The 18,833-nt window shown below is 42.6% G+C and overlaps 1 protein-coding gene across 2 annotated transcripts in view; it reads left to right on the forward strand.

Moving 5' to 3' along the window:
• The window catches only part of ush1c (Usher syndrome 1C), a 227,822-nt gene that overhangs the window by 122,056 nt on the left and 86,933 nt on the right, over window positions 1-18,833 (forward strand). The window contains exons 17-20 of one of the 2 annotated variants that reach the window (XM_078220626.1): window positions 2,320-2,436; window positions 5,583-6,119; window positions 6,756-6,812; window positions 12,813-12,929. The exons of the other annotated variant lie outside the window; for it this stretch is intronic. Coding sequence (XP_078076752.1) covers window positions 2,320-2,436; window positions 5,583-6,119; window positions 6,756-6,812; window positions 12,813-12,929 — 828 coding nt within the window. The remainder of the gene's footprint in view (window positions 1-2,319; window positions 2,437-5,582; window positions 6,120-6,755; window positions 6,813-12,812; window positions 12,930-18,833) is intronic. 2 annotated transcript variants of the gene reach the window in all.

Genomic DNA, 18,833 nt, shown 5'->3' on the forward strand with positions numbered 1-18,833 from the left:
CTTACTAAATATAACCCTTGTAATCCAGTAGATTTTCATATAATTTTGGAATTTAGTAGACTGACAAATGAGAGTTATCCTTGATAATATAAGGAATGAAAAGGGAGAGGAATATGCTGCAAATACTTGAGAGGGAAGATTGAGGATTGAACTACAGTTGTTTGGGATGCTTATTGAGTAATATAGTGTTAGGTATTATTGGGAAAAGTATTCAGTAATGTGCCACAACTGTTTGGAGATGTTGTTGAGTAGCACTCAAATTGATGAGAGGGTGCTTGTCTAGTCCCTTTTGTTGGAGAAAGAATATTCATCCCTACAAAAGCATTTGTTACACTTTTCCTATTTGATTGCTTTCAATAGTTTGAAAGATTAGCTGATTAGCTGATGTTTACAATGAGTATGTTGCTGGCTTCATAAGATTACTGAATTGAGATTTAAATCCTGGTTCTGTTATACTCAAATTCATTGTACTTAAATCTTATTTGAATGTAAACATTGTGGTCTTCAGTAATTTATAATACCATTGTTCTTGATTTTAATCTTCAATCTGTAGCATTTTGTGGCCACTGCTACCAGGTTTGAATATCAAGAACAAGTAGTCCACATTGAAGATATATGTTGAAAAGCTGGCACATAATGTAAATTAAATTTTAAAAGGTATCAAGAACAATTATGTATTTCACATTGTAACTACCACTTCTGTAAAACCATAAAATGAAAGAAAACCTAACAGGTATTTTTTGTTCTTTTCCCCCATTATCTGCTGAAAAAATACATTCTCATAGAAATACTTTTGATGCAAGTGTCTTAAATTACATCAACAATAAAGAGGTGCCCTGGAGTGACATTTTATGAAAAAAACCAATCGATGGGTCAGATAACAGGATCAGAAAGAACTCAGCCTTTATCCTCTTGTCTATGCCATGTTGGGTATTGGCTGATGTCAATAAGGCAAAAGTGTAGACAGAACTATTGACCTTTGTGGTTGTATGCTGGATTGGGTTGGTCAGCAAGGGTTCTTGCTCCTGATCACTGTCCAGTAATCCCTGCTGGACATGGGAACCTGTAGGCACCAAAGGTTTGCAAAAATTTATTAGGTAGGCAGTTGAGGGAAATAAACGTTCAGGGCTATGGGGTTAGAGCAGGAAAATGGGGCTGACTGGATTGTTTTACAGAGAGCTGACATGGGCTCGATGGGCTGAATGTTTTTCTTTTATATTGTGATGACTCTGTGACACTCTCTGCCAAGTCTCATATCAACACACCTCCTTTACAAAATCATAGATCATAGAATCATACAGTGCAGAAGAAGGCCATTCAGCCCATCGAGTCTGCACTAACCACAATCCCACCCAGGCCCTATTCCCGTAACCCATCCATTTACCCTAGCTAGTCCCCCTGACACTAAGGGGCAACTTAGCATGGCCAATCCACCTAACCCGCACATCTTTGGATTGGGAGGAAACCGGAGCACCCGGAGGAAACCCACGCAGACGCAGGAAGAATGTGCAAACTCCACACAGGCAGTGACCCAAGCCAGGAATCGAACCCAGATCCCTGGCGCTGTGAGGTAGCAGTGGTAACCACTGTGCCACCATGCCGAAATGAAGAAGGACCAGGCATTCATAGAAATTATCCACACAAGGATGTCAGTATTTTTAGGAAAGCAAAGGAATAAAAATAATGGAAGGAAGATTATTTAGCAGTAAAACAGCTAGAAGACACTGGAGGTTATGATTCAGAAACCAACTTGAACCAAAAAAATCTTGTAAAACAGATTACTGTCTGATCATAGAATCCTACATGCAGAAGGAGGCCATTCGGCCCATCGAGTCTGCACTGACCACAATTCCACCCAGGCCCTATCCCCATAACCTCATGCATTTACCCTTGCTAGACCCCTGACACTAAGGGGCAATTTACCATGGCCAATCCACCTATCCCACACATCTTTGGACTGTGGGAGGAAACCGGAGCACCCAGAGGAAACCCATGCAGACACAGGGAGAACGTGCAGGCTCCACATAGACAGTGACCCAAGCTGGGAATCGAACCCGGGTCCCTGGCACTGTGAGGCAGCAGTGCTAACCACTGTGCCACCCAGATGGGAGGAAACCAACATCTTTTTCAACATATTTTAAGGTTATTTATAGATTATATTTTCAACAGAAAATGGGGGCTTCTTGAAGAAAATAGTCTGCCAAGACTTGCCCTTCTTTTGGAGTATTATTTTACCAGGCTCCAATCATAACTTATAAATCTTTGTTAATCTTTTGAAATATCTTCTAAGTGAGCTAAGCCATTGGTGCATTGCTTCAGGTATCTGAAACAGAGCGCGAAGATCTGGAAGAATCTGTAAAAGTTCAGCACTGGGTGGAGAGGTTGTGCCAGACTCGGTTAGAGCAAATCTCATCAGCAGAGAATGAATCCCTTGAGGTAATAGTCATTCAAGATGACTGTGCATGTACAGAGATCTGTGCACTGCATGAAATATTGTTGGCACTTTGTGTAATATGGAAAGTGATTTCCAATGGGGTGGGGGAATAATACAATATCCAACTAATTTGTATGGCAACATTATAGTAATAAGTGGAAACAAAACTCTTTCAAGTATCAAATTGGCAAATAAATCTTGAACAACCAATTTTGATTTCTTTAATATAAAATCATCATACATCTACTTGATATAGAAGTATTGGGACTGTAATTGGTCTTTGGTTGTAGCACAAAACAGGTGGCAATATAAAGTTAATGTTCAATTTTACATTTTTTTTTCAGTTCACTTTAGTTTGCTAGACTTCGGGCCCGATTTTACCATTTTCATTTTAAGTGCTGAATCTGGGCGCAATTCAGATCCGACTTGGAAATCTGATTTCAGGCGCCCCATACGCACTCAGCCTGAAATAAAATCACGCTGTGGGCAGGGCTTAGCGCGTCTGAAACGATCGGAGCTCTGAACTGCACATGCGCAGTTAGAAAAAAATTTGAAAAAGCGCACCCGTATCACATTGCTCCCGGGCCACAAAAAGTGGAGAAAGTGGCCCAGGAGTGAAAAGCGGGAGCGATGGCCCTACAGACATCACCCCATCCCCACAACACAACTGTCCCCCTTATCCACCCACCCCGCTACCAGACCGATCGTAACCCACCTTCCCCCCACCGATCACCCGCAGAGTGGCAGCGGTCGCCCCCTCCGATCAGAGATCCATCTGGCCTCTCCACACCCCCCCCCCCCCCCCCCCCCCACCAATCTGAGTCAGAGAGCCGTTGGAAGCGCTGAATTCACCTCTTCAGCAGCTGGAGCACCCAAAACAGACTTTTATTCAGCATGTCCATTTCGGCGTGATTCCGGATTGGCGAACGCGGTGGTAAAGGGGGAAATGCTGATAAAGTTGGGCGGGCAGTTCATGAATCCAATTGAAATGCATGCAAATGCATTTAAATCGCCATTGCGCCAGTTTCGGGCGCGAATCGGATCGCCGTTGTTCCCGGGCCTCAGTAAAGTGTCCATCTGCATGGACACGGGCGCGGATCACGTTAATGGCCTCACACCCAACTTTACCACGTTTTTGCACCCAAAAACAGGCGCGACGCAATGGTAAAATCGAGCCCTTAGTGAAGGTCCAATTTTCAAAGCATTCTACCAGTTTTGCCTAAATAGCCGGAATGAAATTAGTGAATTCATTCAATTTAGTCAATTATGAATTTACATGGTTTATTCGACTAACATGCTAATGCCTGGGATGTTGGTGTTGGGGAGGGTGGCTATTTTACGAGGAAAGGTTGGACTGACTGGGCCTGCATCCAATGCAGTTTTGAACATTGAGAACAGTTCCAGGACACCTTTCCTTTCCAAAATTCTTGAATTTCTGATACCTTCCAAATTAATGCCCATTCTTCCTGCAACTTCTCCAACATCTCTCTCAACCACCCCACTCTCCCAATGTTGCTGGACTGTTTGTCCAATATTCAGTCTATTACAAGCCACCAATTTGCTCCAATTGAATATTAAGAAAACGGAAGCCATTGTTTTTTGTTCCCAACACACAGTCTAGACCTTTGCCACCAGTTCCAATCCCTTTCTCAGCCACTGCCTCAACATGAACAGGACTGTTCACAACCTGTTCCGAAAACAAATCCTGTGTATCACATAGACCGTCTACTTTCAATCCCATAACATCACTCACTTATGTCCTGTCTCTGTTGCCAAAAACCTCATCCATACTTTTACGACTTCCATAATTGACATTTCTAATCCACTCCTCACAAATTCCATCATCCATGCTTCCTGTATTTGAGTTCATCTGATGTTCTGCTTCCCTTTTCCTAATCAGCTCCAAGTCCCATTTATCCAACATTTCAGTGCTTGCAGACCTACATCCAGTCCATCAATGGCTTGATTTAAGAATTCTTATACTGATGTTCAAATCCCTCATTCCCTCCACTCCTCCATATTTCTGCAACCACCTCCAGCCTGACAACCTTCCCAAGGATGTTGTCTTCCTCCAACAAACAACAAGAGACCCAACACTAAGCCCAGTGGAATGCCACCGAAAACCGTTTCCCATTCACAAAAACATCCATCCATCATTACCCTTTGTTCCTTGTCACTAAGCCAATTTTAGGTCCAACTTGCAGTCTCCCCCTGCATTCCACCTTACTTTTCTGATGTAAACCGGATTGACATAATATCTGAAATGGCACAGTGTCCGAAACAGTGAACTCTTTGTCAGTAATATAAATAGCAACATTATGGAAGCTGTTGCCTCTCTTCCTGCACTTAGTGGTGCACAAGACAGACTTTCATCTATTCACATAGTGAAGTTTTCCCTGGAGTAGGTTGTTAGCCTGCTGTCAAAGGCTTATAGCTTGAGGGGCGCCACTCCACATCAAGCTTGGCTGACCAGGAATCACTCCTTCTCTTACCACCTACCATTGGCGTGTTGGAATGATTTTGCAGGTTGATACTCAACCTATTGGCTCTGCTATGAATGCACCTTCCTTGACCATCAAGCCCTGGGATAGGACTCATCCTGGAGCTTCTGTCTCAGAGACAGGGCTGCAATCCACCATGCCACAAGATGCCCTTTGCCTCATCGAACACTATAAAATTAAGTATTTTATGAATTAATGTTGACACTTTCGATCTGATGCAGCCATTTCCAGTAAAAATAATACATCAGGCACATTTAGATTTGGCTTCATCATCACTTTTATATTTCCGAGTTTTACACACCATATGGAATAGATGACAGCGCATTCATATTTCTTTGTTTCACGGCTGAAGTGTCCATATTAGTCCAAGTTTAGAAGATGTGTGAACTCATCCATACTTGGCCCCACTGGGACCATTTTGGTTCAATGTTTGTTTTGATGCCCAAACCAACTTGCTACAATATCAACAAGACTCTTAATTTTTACTGGGGATTTTTTTCTTTGATAGTAATTATGTCTTGAAAAAGCATTTCTAGACAACTGTTTCTTCAGGTGTTGGTTATTGATGTTGCTTGGAGTGAAAATTTTATTTTATCCTTTTAAATTGAGAATTATGCAGTTTTAAAACCCCTATTATCCACTAACAGGGGTCAAGTGCACCACCACCCCCTTCAACATCGGTACGGAAGTTTGTCGGCGGCCTTCAACTGCATACCACAGATCTTGATGACATCAACTTAGATCAATTTGATCAGCCAGCAAAGCGAATGGCACCTCCTCCACCAGCATCTCATCTCGTTCCAGCAGCACAGCCACCCAGGATGCCATCGCCAACTGCCACACCATCACGGAAAAAGCCTGCCCCACCTCCACCAACTCCACGACATCCAAAACCATCTCACATAGGATCCAGAGCATCACCTGTATCCCCAATTCCACTTCTTCCACGCCCTCCACCTCCACCCCCACCTCCACCACTCCCCATTACAATGCCCATTCACCCTATTGCCTTTACTCGTTCTCAGGGTACTATTCCAGAAGCGAGGGAAAGCAACTTATCCTATTACTCCCAAGCTGGCATGGAGCCAGTTAAAGACTGGGAAGAACACAACTATAGTTCAAAAGCTGGGTACAGTCCTATATACACCCTGGCTGCTGAACGTTCATATCCAAATAGTCATCAGGTATTGATTGCATGTTATGATATCTGTTATGCTTGCGGTGTTATCTTCCCCTGGACTGCATGTCTTCTCAACTTCCAGCCTAAAGCTGCACAAAATTATTTATACTAGTGAAGGCAATCCTTTTTTAAAAAAAAAATTACATAATTACATAAATGACTACTTGGCAAACCAAGCATGTTTACCATCAACTGATAAACATAAGGGATCAACTTAATTAATAAAACTCTCATCAGAAGCCCCAATGATGTATTTATGCATGTAATCAGAATGGCACTCCAGTCTAATGCTGAGAAATTGCTGCATTGTTGGAGGTGCCATACTTTGGATGAAATATCAACTGCTCAACAGTGCACCTCAAAAATAATTCATTGTGTGAATGGGGGGGCTGTAAAATGCAGCAAGCACTTCAAAGGTCCATTGACATCGGCGGGTGGGATTATAAAATCCCACCTCACGTAGTAATTAATTGCAAACAGTTATTTGAGTTCTACCTTTTGATATATCTTTTATTCCTGACAAAGGCCAGCATGATCCCTACTTTGAAAGTTGCATGTGATTGGAGTGACTTATTACTATAAATATGGCCGCTTATGTAAATATGAAATGATGATTGGAATATGTGTTGTCTTGTCTCAGGTTGTGAGGAACACATCTCATGCTAGTAGAGTCTCTTCCACATCCAATAATCCATTGGTACGTGACAAAAATATTATGTGCGATTACATGAGAGGTTATAGGTCACTCTTGGCATCAATGATAGGCTGAAGGCAATATTGTATACATTATTAAAAGCAAACACTGGAACTTACTTAAGAGATAGACTTTCTGGAGTGAAAGAGAAAAAAAAATTTGTTGGAGATGTCAGACAAGTGATTAACTGATTCATGTATGTGCCCTACATACAGTGAGTGGACTTGCATTTGAGTTGATGCTCAGACATATATACAAGATCTTCATTGCCAGCGTAAATGAATTGGCTGGTATCTGGAGCATTATTAATATCAGATCAACTCTTAAACTAAGAATTAAAATGACAATTTTTGACAGTAGCAAAATTAAAGTATATCTGTAGCATTAATGTGGAGTGGTTTCATTTCACACCCATATGCATGGAATCTGAATCAATGATCAAAACCTAAGCTGATACTAGAACAAAACAGAGTGACTCTGGAAAAGGTCAACTCACATCATCTTTGCAATTGATGCCTTTACAAGACATTTACTCTCCAGGTTCAGTGTGTGTAGCTGTTTGACCTCGTGTCAATAATAAGCCTGTGGGATGTAGATGTACCATAAGTGCTAAATACGATTAATGTTTAAAGTCTGGTACTCTGTTATTGGATCAGTTTCGTCCACATTTTCCAATTATAGAAATTGTAAACATTTTCCGTAATAGCTAGCTGAAATTAAACAAAAATGAAATTTTTAAAATTTGAAATGTGCAATTTAAAAAGTTTATTCATTCACAATGGAGATATATTTGAAAAGACGTAGAGCTATAATGATTGAGAGACTGTCGCATTAACATTTCCTCTTCTTTGAATCACATCCTAATATTAGTATTTTAAGGTACAATGTAATATAGTTTTGTGTATTTCCAATCATGGCTTTAATAGAGCAATTGCTTGATTATAGTAAGGTTTAGGGTTTCGAGGTATAAGACCCTTCAAATTTAAAGAGAACTTTTTTACGGTCTGAATTTTTAATTTGTAACACTAGGATCCTCAGTTGTGTTTAACCAACAAACTATGAATAACTAATATTTATGAATCAAGTAGAATTTATTAGACAAGGTTTTACATAAACTTAACAAGAAGCAGTGAAGACAACATAGACGTTTTTCATCTCTCAAGATCCCGGGAACACTTGGTGTTGTCAGCACTAACAATGCCCTCCTTCTTTGTCTTTGTCTTTGAAGAGATGTTAAACTGTGTCCAGAAGAGCCATGGTGTGTATCACTGTGCCAATGAGAATGACAATTTCTCCGCTTTTATCCCGTCTCCCATTCCTCCTTCTTCTTTTGGAGATGGACCAAATGCACTCCTCCTATTGGCTATAGGATGCAATTCATCTCATATCACCCCACCTTTGCAACAACCCCTGATTTATGGGTTATTAGCTCCAGAAGTTTACATTCCATCACAAACAAATGTACATTTCCTTCCAGAGAAGCCACGAATAGTCCCATGCTCTTGTCTGTGTATCTTAAACCAAGCCCCACACTAAAGCTATTAAAATCAACAGTTAAGACAACTTCTTATCATAAGTGTCAGAAAAAAGGTTTCTTCTCTGGTACAAATCAATTAAAGCAATGGATGGTGTGGTATTTTAAAGGATAGGCTTGCAGACCACGAAGTTACAAACAAACGAGCTTTATTGGAAAGGTGTTTATTCTATAGGCTGTTAGGTTAGGCATAAACAGCCGATGACGCCATCAGGATATCACATGATCAGTTGCTTAACATGTTCCTGTTCCAACTAGGAACAATATGAATACACAACACTTTCTTCCCAATTTACATCAGAGGTTCCTGCAATGAAAAACAATATAATGTTAACAATCAAAATTCTGAATATTAACAATTAATAAACACAACAGTCAATAGGTTAGATGTTTCGGAGGAAGTCAATTTCTGGATGGTTGTCAGCGAACCTCAGGTGTCAGCTTTTTCATGTTTTCTGCAACCTCTGATGTTTTTGGTTGAGTTTGGACTTCACCGGAATCAACATAGTGTTTGGAAGTTGATTTAGTATTTAAGTGTTCTCAGCTGAGGTACTGTCTTTCCCAATTGTTTTGGATTTTGTCAGGTTCTCAGATATGTCCAGGTCTTCACTTGGCACAGCTTGTTTGGACTCTTGGTTGATTCTGTTTCTGGCAAACTGGTTCTGGTTGCCAATAGTTGGTCTGCATGTCTTCTCCACACTACATCATTTCAAGTTAATATGGCGTAGGGGACTGCTCCTCTCTGTGCCAAGACGATAACAGGTATCCACTTCTCACCAGTGGTACAGTTCCTTGCTAATACTTCCTGACCTTAATGAAAAACATGGCATTTAGCCCTATTCTCATGTTGTATAACTTGACCTTGCTGTTCCTTCTCGACAATATCTCTTGACTTGGGTGGTTTAAATAAAACAGGCGCTGTGCATAATTGGCGTTTTATCATGAGCAATGCCAGAGAATATTGGGTTGTCAAATGTGTAGTATTCCGGTACATCATCAAGACTTAGCTCAATCATTTAGACAATGAACTTTGCTCTCGAGTTACCTTCAACAAATGTCTGAATGAACCGTTTTGCCAATCTATTTGTGGCAGGGTGATCATGAGTGGATTGGATATGTTGAATCCCGTTCTCCTTTAAATAGTTTGTGAAATCTTGCAAAATGAACTGCAGCCCATTGTTGCTCACAAGTTGATCAGGGTAACCAAATCTCCCTAAAATCTCATCCAACCTTTCTACTGTTCTCACTGAGAACGTTATCTCCATAATGGTGACTTCAGGCCATTTTGAGTATGCATCAACCACAATGAGAAACATTTGCCTGTCAGATGATACGGCATAATCTATATGAATTCTTTGCTGTGGCCCATCTGGTCATTCGCATTGTTGTACAGGTATTCCCATTGTTGTGGTATCATCACACGACCCAGTAAATACATCATCAATCAGGGCAGAGAGTACTGCTGTGCACATAGTATCTAATTGATAGTGACATTAAAATCGCCACAAATGTGTACCATCTGTCTTCATTACGGGTACTATTGGTGTGGCCCAATCACAGTAATGGGTTCAAACACACTCATCTTGACCAGCCACTCTAATTCAGCCACGACCTTAAGCCTGATTGCTTACGGCGCTGACTTAACTTTTAAGCACCATGCTTCACTTTCGTCCTTATTCTTTAACTTGACTGAGATCTCCTTCATGGTTCCCAGCTCCCCATTAAAGGCAATGGCATGTTTCTTTAAAATCTTCAGTAGACCAGCTTCAGAATCTAACATGAGATTGACCTTGGCCCAGTTTAGTTTGATATTTTCCAGTCAGGTTCTCTCCATTAACACTGAATAGTTTCCCTTAACTATGTACAGGGACAAGTCTGCGATCTTTCCATTCAAATGCACATTTGCATCGATACTGCATCTCAGCAGAACCCTTCTTCAGTGTAGGTTTTTAATTATTATCTTCAAGGGTTTCAAGGCAATATATCATTGTTTCTTTTGGTAAACAGTTTCTGGAACCAATGAAACTGTTGCTGCAGTTTCCACCTCCATTTTCACCAGTTGTCCATCCAGTAAAGGAGTGACCCAGTATCTGTTTATTACATCAACAATAGCCAATATGTTCAACAACCGTATATCTTCTGACTGTGACTCTGGTCTTTTTCCCACTTTTTTTGAATCACATGGATAATTTTCCCTCTATTCGGTTTTCCACAGGACGCATTCAGTTCTTGCTTTTTACAAGTCTTGCTTGGAACTTGGTGTTTCTTTCTCCGACAAACATGTTCGATGTGCCCCTTTCTGTGACAACTTCCACACTTTATGTCTTTGCTGCATGCCCATTTTTTGCACATTGGTGCCAATTTCAAACCAGTGTCTGTGTTCTGGTCTCAGCTGACATTTAATGGACTCTAGTGTGTGAACTTGACTGTTGAGCTTCCTTGGCTGCCATTTCCATGGAGACTGCAATTTTTTTTTTATTTCTTAGTGCCACAAGTAGGCTTACATTAACATTGCAATGAAGTTACTGTGAAAATCCCCTAGTCACCACACTCCGGCGCCTGTTTGGGTACACTGAGGGAGAATTTAGCATGGCCAGTGTACCTAATCAGCACATCTTGCGGGCTGTGGGAGGAAACCAGAGCACCTAGAAGAAACCCACGTAGACATGGGAGAACGTGCAAACTCCGCACCGACAGTGACCCAAGCCAGGAATTGAACCTGGGTCCCTGGCGCTGTGAGGCAGTAGTGCTAACCACTGTGCCACTGTAACATAAAGCCTTCTTTATGTCAGTTTACTTTCTGTTAACATCTTAACCCAAACACTCTAGTCTGGCTCTCATGGTGTCATTCAAGATATCCCCAAATTCACAGTATTCAGCTAATTTCTTCAAAGTAGCTATGAACTGTGTGATTCATTCACCTTCTTATTGGTTGCGCTCATTGAATCTGAACCTCTCGGCGGTGACCAAAAGCTTAGATGAGAAGTGGCCCTGCAGTGTTCCCAGTATCTCATCATTGGTTTTCAAGCCGGGCGTTTCTGGCTGTACCAGACTTCGCAGGAAGTTTAATTCCTCCCCTCCCTCCATTGTACTCGGGAAAGTTGGGAGTACAATATCTACCGCAATTTTATTTGCTTGAGCAAAATAATCGAATCTTTCAGTATATGAGTCTCCATCACTCAGTGTTCTCATCATACAGTCCCACGGCGCCAAACATTTCCACCATTTTTACCATGGAAAGGGTTGCGTGAGCATGATGTGCCACCAAATGTTTTAGCACTGCCTCGCTTCTTTTTTCAAACAAGGCAACCCTGAGCTCAGCCTGTTTCCTTCCAGGTTTTGCAGCACCTCCAGCTCTAAACTTATTGTTGCTGGGTAGTTGCTACTCAGTGCTCCCTGTACTGTTCCAGATCTTTCCATGTAAAGCACATGGATAGCGAGTACCTTTTTGATGTTGTTTCTCCGAAATCTTAGTTTACATTTCAGCTCCTTTGATGGCTGTTACTCCCTCCTCCATTGCCAGCTTTGCTGCAGCAATTTAACTTATTGGGTCTTTCTGGATATCAGAAGTGTGGACTAGCAATTTTTCCACTTGTTTGACTGTATTTCTGCAATTCTTTTTTGGGGTACTTGCAGTGTGGAACAACCACCTTGTCGCCAGTTTTCCTTGTGATATTTTTAAAGGATAGGCTTGCAGACCATGAAATTATATGAAGGTAGAAATAAAAAAGAGATTTATTGGAAAGATATTTACTCTCCAAAAGATATTTACTCAAACAGCCGATGACGTTATCAGGATGTCACTTGATCAGTCCTTAAAAATCCTCTTGTTCCAACTAGGAACAATGTGAATATACAGCACATTGTGAACTTAAGATGACACTACACTATGTTTTAGCCATTCCTTTAAACTGATTTAAAAACAAATATCTAATTGTATTGTGGCCATTAAGACGGCTTCAGCTTAAGACTCAAATTAACTTCATCATGAAACAATAAAACAATGTTGTTTCTTCGCAAGCAGTTGGTTTTCCTGTTCCCCCAGTTACCTTGACTGTTACTTGCCCAACAACAAGTCAAAACTGAACGACTTAATTTAAAATGATTGCAGAATACAATCCATAGATATTTACAGATTCTAAAAATTAGTAGAATTATCGAAATCTTACATTATCAATAATTGATTAGGTGGAATGTGTTGTTTTTCCATTGTAAAGCACTTCCTAGAAAGGCTTTATTGTGAACGTAAAGTTTTAAAAATATATATATAAGAACTAATATGAATAATAAAATTCAGCATTAATCAGATTGATATGTTTTTTTGAGTGGCAATGCATCCAATATATATCACATTTATTGAAGTGAGATAGTGAACTTAAGTGACCAAATATTTTGTTTACATGTTAATTGTGCTTTCCCTTTCCATCTACCATGGATGACTTGTCATCTTTTACTGCACATAACTCCAGCAACTAGCCCCAAGCCCGCCTATTCAAAAGCGACCCATGGGGCCGATAGCTTCCAAACCAGTCATGTTGCCCCCTAGCCCAACCCACATGCACAAGACAAGGGTTAAACTGGAATTGGTAAGTTACATTTTAATGTTTTAGTCTATCTAGTTAGTCTTAACTCTCCCTGTCCTTAATTTGCTTTCCTTCAATAGTGGAATCGATAGTTGGGATTTTTATATAACAGCCAACTGCTTATGACAACCACAGGTTGCAAGTATTACCTGCAGCTAATGCCAGTCGTTCAAAATTATCCTGTAATTGAGATTCAAAGTGCGTGTTACGTATTGCAGCTACTACATTTTGTCTGCAATGTGCAGAGAGCCAGAACCAGTCAAGAGGCTAGATAATTGTAGGTAATCCAATACTGAATGCAAGTCAGCACCTGGAGAAATGGTTAGGTGGAAGCTAGAGGATAAAGAGGCAGACCAAGATTGGGGAGTTAAGATTTGGTACGAGATTGTTTTGTAATGAGTGCAGGGCTGCCAGTGTAAGCTAACCAGAGTGCTCAAGGATCATGGAGAAACATGTGGGTGGCTATAGGTTGACAAATTAATATCAAAGGTTCAATCCCCCTACTAGTTGTGATGGTTCATGGAGGCCTGCCTTGTTGCCTTGACCCCTGCATGATGGTGGTGCCCCTCCAGCGATATAATGCCATTTCTCTCGCTCTAACAGAGATAATGCCTCGTGAGCTGTGACTAATTACTAAGATTTTAACATTAACTAACTCACAGATCTCATTAGTAACATAATCTGATGTTGCACGTTATTAAAAATGTACTAAGAATAACAGAAAGCTGGAAATAATTTCAAAATAATCTGTTGAACAATTCAGATTAGAAACTATAAAAGTAGAATTTGCAATGCTCTCAAACATGGTCTGAGCCTGGAGTTAGAAACTGCTGCAGAATAATTACATTTTGTAGTTGATTAAAGGTAGTTCCATTATACTTTGAATTCGTACACTTGCCAAAACAGATTTTTAAAACAGATAGCTAAAGCCAATGCATTCCATTGGTCCTTATTATAGGGCGGCACGGTAGCACAGTGGTTAGCACTGCTGCTTCACAGCTCCAGGGTCCTGGGTTCGATTCCTGGCTCGGGTCATTGTCTGTGTGGAGTTTGCACATTCTCCTCGTGTCTGCGTGGGTTTCCTCCGGGTGCTCCGGTTTCCTCCCACAGTCCAAAGATGTGCGGGTTAGGTTGATTGGCCAGGTTAAAAATTGTCCCTGAGATGTGTAGTTAGCGGGATTAGCGGGTAAATATGTGGGGGTAGAGCCTGGGTGGGATTGTGGTCGGTGCAGACTTGATGGGCCGAATGGCCTCCTTCTGCACTGTAGGGTGTCTATGTTTCTATCTATGTATAGGATAGAGGAAGGAAGGAGGTTGAATCAAGAAGCAAGACATCATGTCAGTTGTTTTTCACTGACATATGAGGGAATTTTTCTCCCAGCGTGTTGCGCTGCTTTTATAGTGCAGCAGGCTGGGAGACTCGAGCATAGGGCATTTTGCAGGCTCCTCGCTGGGTGCCACGGCCTCCGCGAGTCTCCAGCATCCGGATTTCCGGCGCTGTGGTGCGGTGCTGTATAAATTATGTTATTTAAAATAGATTTAAATTGTAATTATGTTTAGCGGGCCTGGGACTGAGGTCTCTGGGCCCGCTCGCGTCAACCCCCCCGGTAGGAGTGGTTCACTCCAGCGGGGTTTACTGTAGCTCCCTACTTACAGAGAGCTGGCAGCCTGACCCCACTGGAGTGAAGGGGGGCCATCGAGGCCCCCTAGAGGATCGGGGGTGAGGCTAGTGCCCCCTGGGCATTGCCAGCTTGGCAGTGCCAACCTGGGACCCCTGGCAGTGCCCAAGGGGCAAAGTGCCAATGCCCAGGGCGTTCCTTGGAAATTCCCACTGGGCATTAGGCAGTGCCAAGTGGGTGGAGCCAAATGAGGTTGGGGCCTCTGGAGGGTGATCGGTGGGGGGGTCCCTCTGCCACTTTGCATACAGATCGTGAGCAGAGGGAGGGAGGCCAGCAATCGGAGCTGGGCATCGGGGTGGGGGACGGAGGGGGAAATTGGGAGATCAGGGCTGCCCGGGGGGTGGGGGGGGGGGGGCTGCGGGAAAGGAGGAGAGATCAGGAGATCGGGGGGGGGGGGGGGCGGGGATCGGGGCTGCTGGGGGATCGGGCTGCTGGGGGGGGAGGGGGGAATCGGGCTGCTGGGGGATGGGGGGAGATCAAGGTGGGCCAAGGGAGGAGGGGGATGGTTCAGACTGGTCAGAGCCAGCAATCGGGCCATGTGGGGGTGAGAGGGCCAGCAATGTGGGGTCGTGAGGCTCGCCAGCAATCAAGCTGGCCAGCGATCTGGAGGCCAGCAGTGCGGGACTACTGCGCATGCGCTGATCTCCGCTATGACAGATCGGCGCATGCTAACCTCATGCCGTCATTGAGCCTTTTGTGGCACTGGGACCAAATCCTTCTCACCACGCCCACACCCCCATTGACCTCTTCGACCACCTTCTCCCACACAGCAGAAGTCTGGCCTGTCTTCCTCCTTTTGCCAATGGTTGGCATGAGCTGAACTCCATGCAGGAGGGCATCAAGGGCAGCCTCATTGAATCTGGGGGATGCTTTGACCCTTCTGGTACACCTCTCCCCTCACTCCAATGGTGCTGAGATCTATGTATGGAACATAAGATCCTCAATATCAAAAGATGGGAGATTTGCTGATTTTTAAAATTTCTGCCACCTATGATTGACATGCTTTGCAGAGATTAGCTACGATTTAAATACATTTACCTGGCCAGACTGAAAAATGCACAAATCTTCTCTCTCGATAGTTAATCCACGACATTGATGATCTGGTGGGTTACCAGATATGTCCAATGCAGGGGGTCCTTTATTGTGCGAACCATGACCTTGTTTCAGGTCATGGTCTGCAGCCTTAAGACTGGACATTCCATCCTCCAGCACTCATTGGGCGGGATGAATGTCTACGACCGCACTTGCCACTAATTGGCAGTAATTAATGTATTATCGGGCGAGCATTAACAGAGAGCCCAGAAGTTGGAATGCCACCAACTCCCGGGTGCGGAACCCTCCATCGGTGTGTGACTATATTATTCAGCCCATAGACCTGATGTAGAAGTTTAGTTGTGATCTTCCTGAACAGCTTGATGGGTCACATGGCCTACACCTGCTATTTCTTACACTCAGATGTTCTTACTGTCCAGCTCTGTGAGATTGTCCTCACTTCAATGTTTATACCCTTATTTATCCAGTCATAGCCACAGCATTTCCAGCAAAAGCTCCTCTTCCCACCTCAAATCTCACAATCCCCCAATATTTATCATTAGCCCCCTTTCCTCCCCCTGTCACATGCTATCTATGATGACATCATCCACAGACATGAGGCCAGCCTCCACTTGTATATTGATGACATGATACACTGATCTTTCTCTCCATCACCTCACCTTATCCTTCACTTCTGTACTATCAGACTGGTTATCCAATATCTAGGATTGGTGAGCTATAATTCCCTCCAGCCAAGTGTTGAAATCAGTCTTTAAACACTATCAACATTACCAACTCTGTATCCCTCCCAAAACACTATTCACTGTTGCAGATTGAATTTGATTTGATTTATTATTGTTACATGTATGGGATACAGTGAAAAGTATTGTTTCATGCGTGCTATACAGACAAAACAAACTGTTCATAGAGTAGGGAAGAAGGAAAGGGTGCAGAATATAGTGTTCCAGTTATAGATAAGTTGATCTTCCACTTCACCCTGATATATAGTATGTTCATTCAAAAGTCTTATGGCAGCAGGGAAGAAGTTGTTCTTGAGTCGGTTGGTACACATTCTCAGACTTTTGTATCTTTTTTCTGATGGAAGAAGGTGGAAAAGAGTATACCCGGGTTGCATGGGGCCCTTGATTATGCTGGCTGCTTTTCTGAGGCAGTGGGAAGTCTGGATGGAGTCAATGAATGGGAAGCTGCATTGCATGATGGACTGGGCTATGTTCACAACCCTTTGTAGTTTCTTGTGGTCTTGGTCAGAGCAGGAGCCATACCAAGCATCCAGAAAGGATGCTTTCTATGGTGCATCTGTAAAAATTGGTGAGACTTGTAGTGAACATGCCGAATTTCCTTAGCCTCCTGAGAAAGTAGAGGCGTTGGTGGGCTTTTTTAACTGTAGCATCAGAGTGGAGGGATAAAGACAGATTTTTGGTGATCTAAGCACATATAAATTAAAGCTCTCGACCTTTTCCACTTCATCACTGTCTAAGTAGACAGGGGCATGTCCTCCACTATGTTTCTTGAAGTCGATGACTGTCTCCTTTATTTTTTTGACATTGAGGGAGAGATTATTGCCATCGCACCATTTTACCAGATTCTCTATCTCTTTTCTGTACGCTGTCTTGTCATAGTTTGGGATCCGACCCACTACGGTGATGTCATCAGAGTGGGCGGCACGGTAGCACAGTGGTTAGCACTGCTGCTTCACAGCTCCAGGGTCCTGGGTTCGATTCCCGGCTCGGGTCACTGTCTGTGTGGAGTTTGCACATTCTCCTCGTGTCTGCGTGGGTTTCCTCCGGGTGCTCCGGTTTCCTCCCACAGTCCAAAGATGTGCGGGTTAGGTTGATTGGCCAGGTTAAAAAATTGCCCCTTAGAGTCCTGGGATGTGTAGGTTAGAGGGATTAGCAGGTAAAATATGTGGGGATAGGGCCTGGGTGGGATAGTGGTCGGTGCAGACTCGATGGGCCGAATGGCCTCCTTCTGCACTGTAGGGTTTCTATGATTCTATGAAAACTTAAAAATGTAGTTGGAGTAGAATTTGGTCACACAGTCATAAGAGTATAAGGAGTATAGTAAGGGGCTGAGGACACAGCCTTGTGGGGGGCACCAGTGTTGAGAATGATCGTGGAAGAGTCATTACCCACTGATTGTGATCTGAGGGTTAGGAAGCTGTGGGTCAGTCTTTGGATTAGGAACCACATTATCTCAAGCGTGGTATCATATTCAATCCCAGTCTGAATTTCTGATCTCCTATCCATTTCATTGCAAACTGTAACATATGATTCTGAAGCACTCATTCATGTTTTTTGTGATCTTCAGGTATGATTATTCCTATGCTGTCCTTGCTTCCCATCCATTATAAACTTGAGCTCAACTCTGCAGCCATATCCTCCTTTGCATCAAGCATTGGTCACGTATCACTCCTGTCCTCAAGGCCCACATTGGCTCCTGGTCTACCCATATGTTTGCATTTAAAATTGCATTTAAATTAAGCGTTAGCTTTCTGTAATTATTTATTTAACCACCTAGTGCCAACACCCCTTCCCTGCGCCCCCACCATACCGCTGAGCTCTCTCTTCCTTGGTCTGCAGCCTTTTATACATGTTTCCTTCCCTCCATCATACTTTTGGCAGCAATGTTTGATTTCCTTTCCACTAGTTAAGCCCAGGGATCTGTGGTTCCCTTCCTAAACTATTCTACCCCTACCCTGAGCTCTCTATTCTCCTTTAAGACCTCCCTGCAAAAACATCATCCATTCAATCAAGTTTTTTGTTTGCACCATCTTAATTTGCCCAGCATCCCTCTTCCTCACAATCTTCTTCTGCATTAATGGCGCAATATAAATGCAAATTGTCTTTAGTTACTTTGGCTATGCAATGTCCGTTCTTTTTATTAGTGACTGGAGAATTATTCCATAGGTTTAAGGAAGTGGCTTCATGATTATATTTCAATACGCTAGTTGAGGTGCCACTCATTCCAGTCAGGTAAAGTAGTTCCAATAGATATCTGATTGCTCATCACACATTGTATATATTGTCACTGCCAAATAACTCTTGAAAATTGAATTTTCAAGCTTGCAGTTTTATTGTCAAAAAGGAAAACATCACTGATACATACACCAAGATTCTGTGTTTGTTGTAAGAAGCGGGTTTGATGAATGCTACAAGCTTGTCTACTAACAGCTAAT

Source organism: Mustelus asterias, chromosome 9 (genome assembly GCF_964213995.1).
Source record: "Mustelus asterias chromosome 9, sMusAst1.hap1.1, whole genome shotgun sequence".
NCBI lineage: Eukaryota > Metazoa > Chordata > Chondrichthyes > Carcharhiniformes > Triakidae > Mustelus > Mustelus asterias.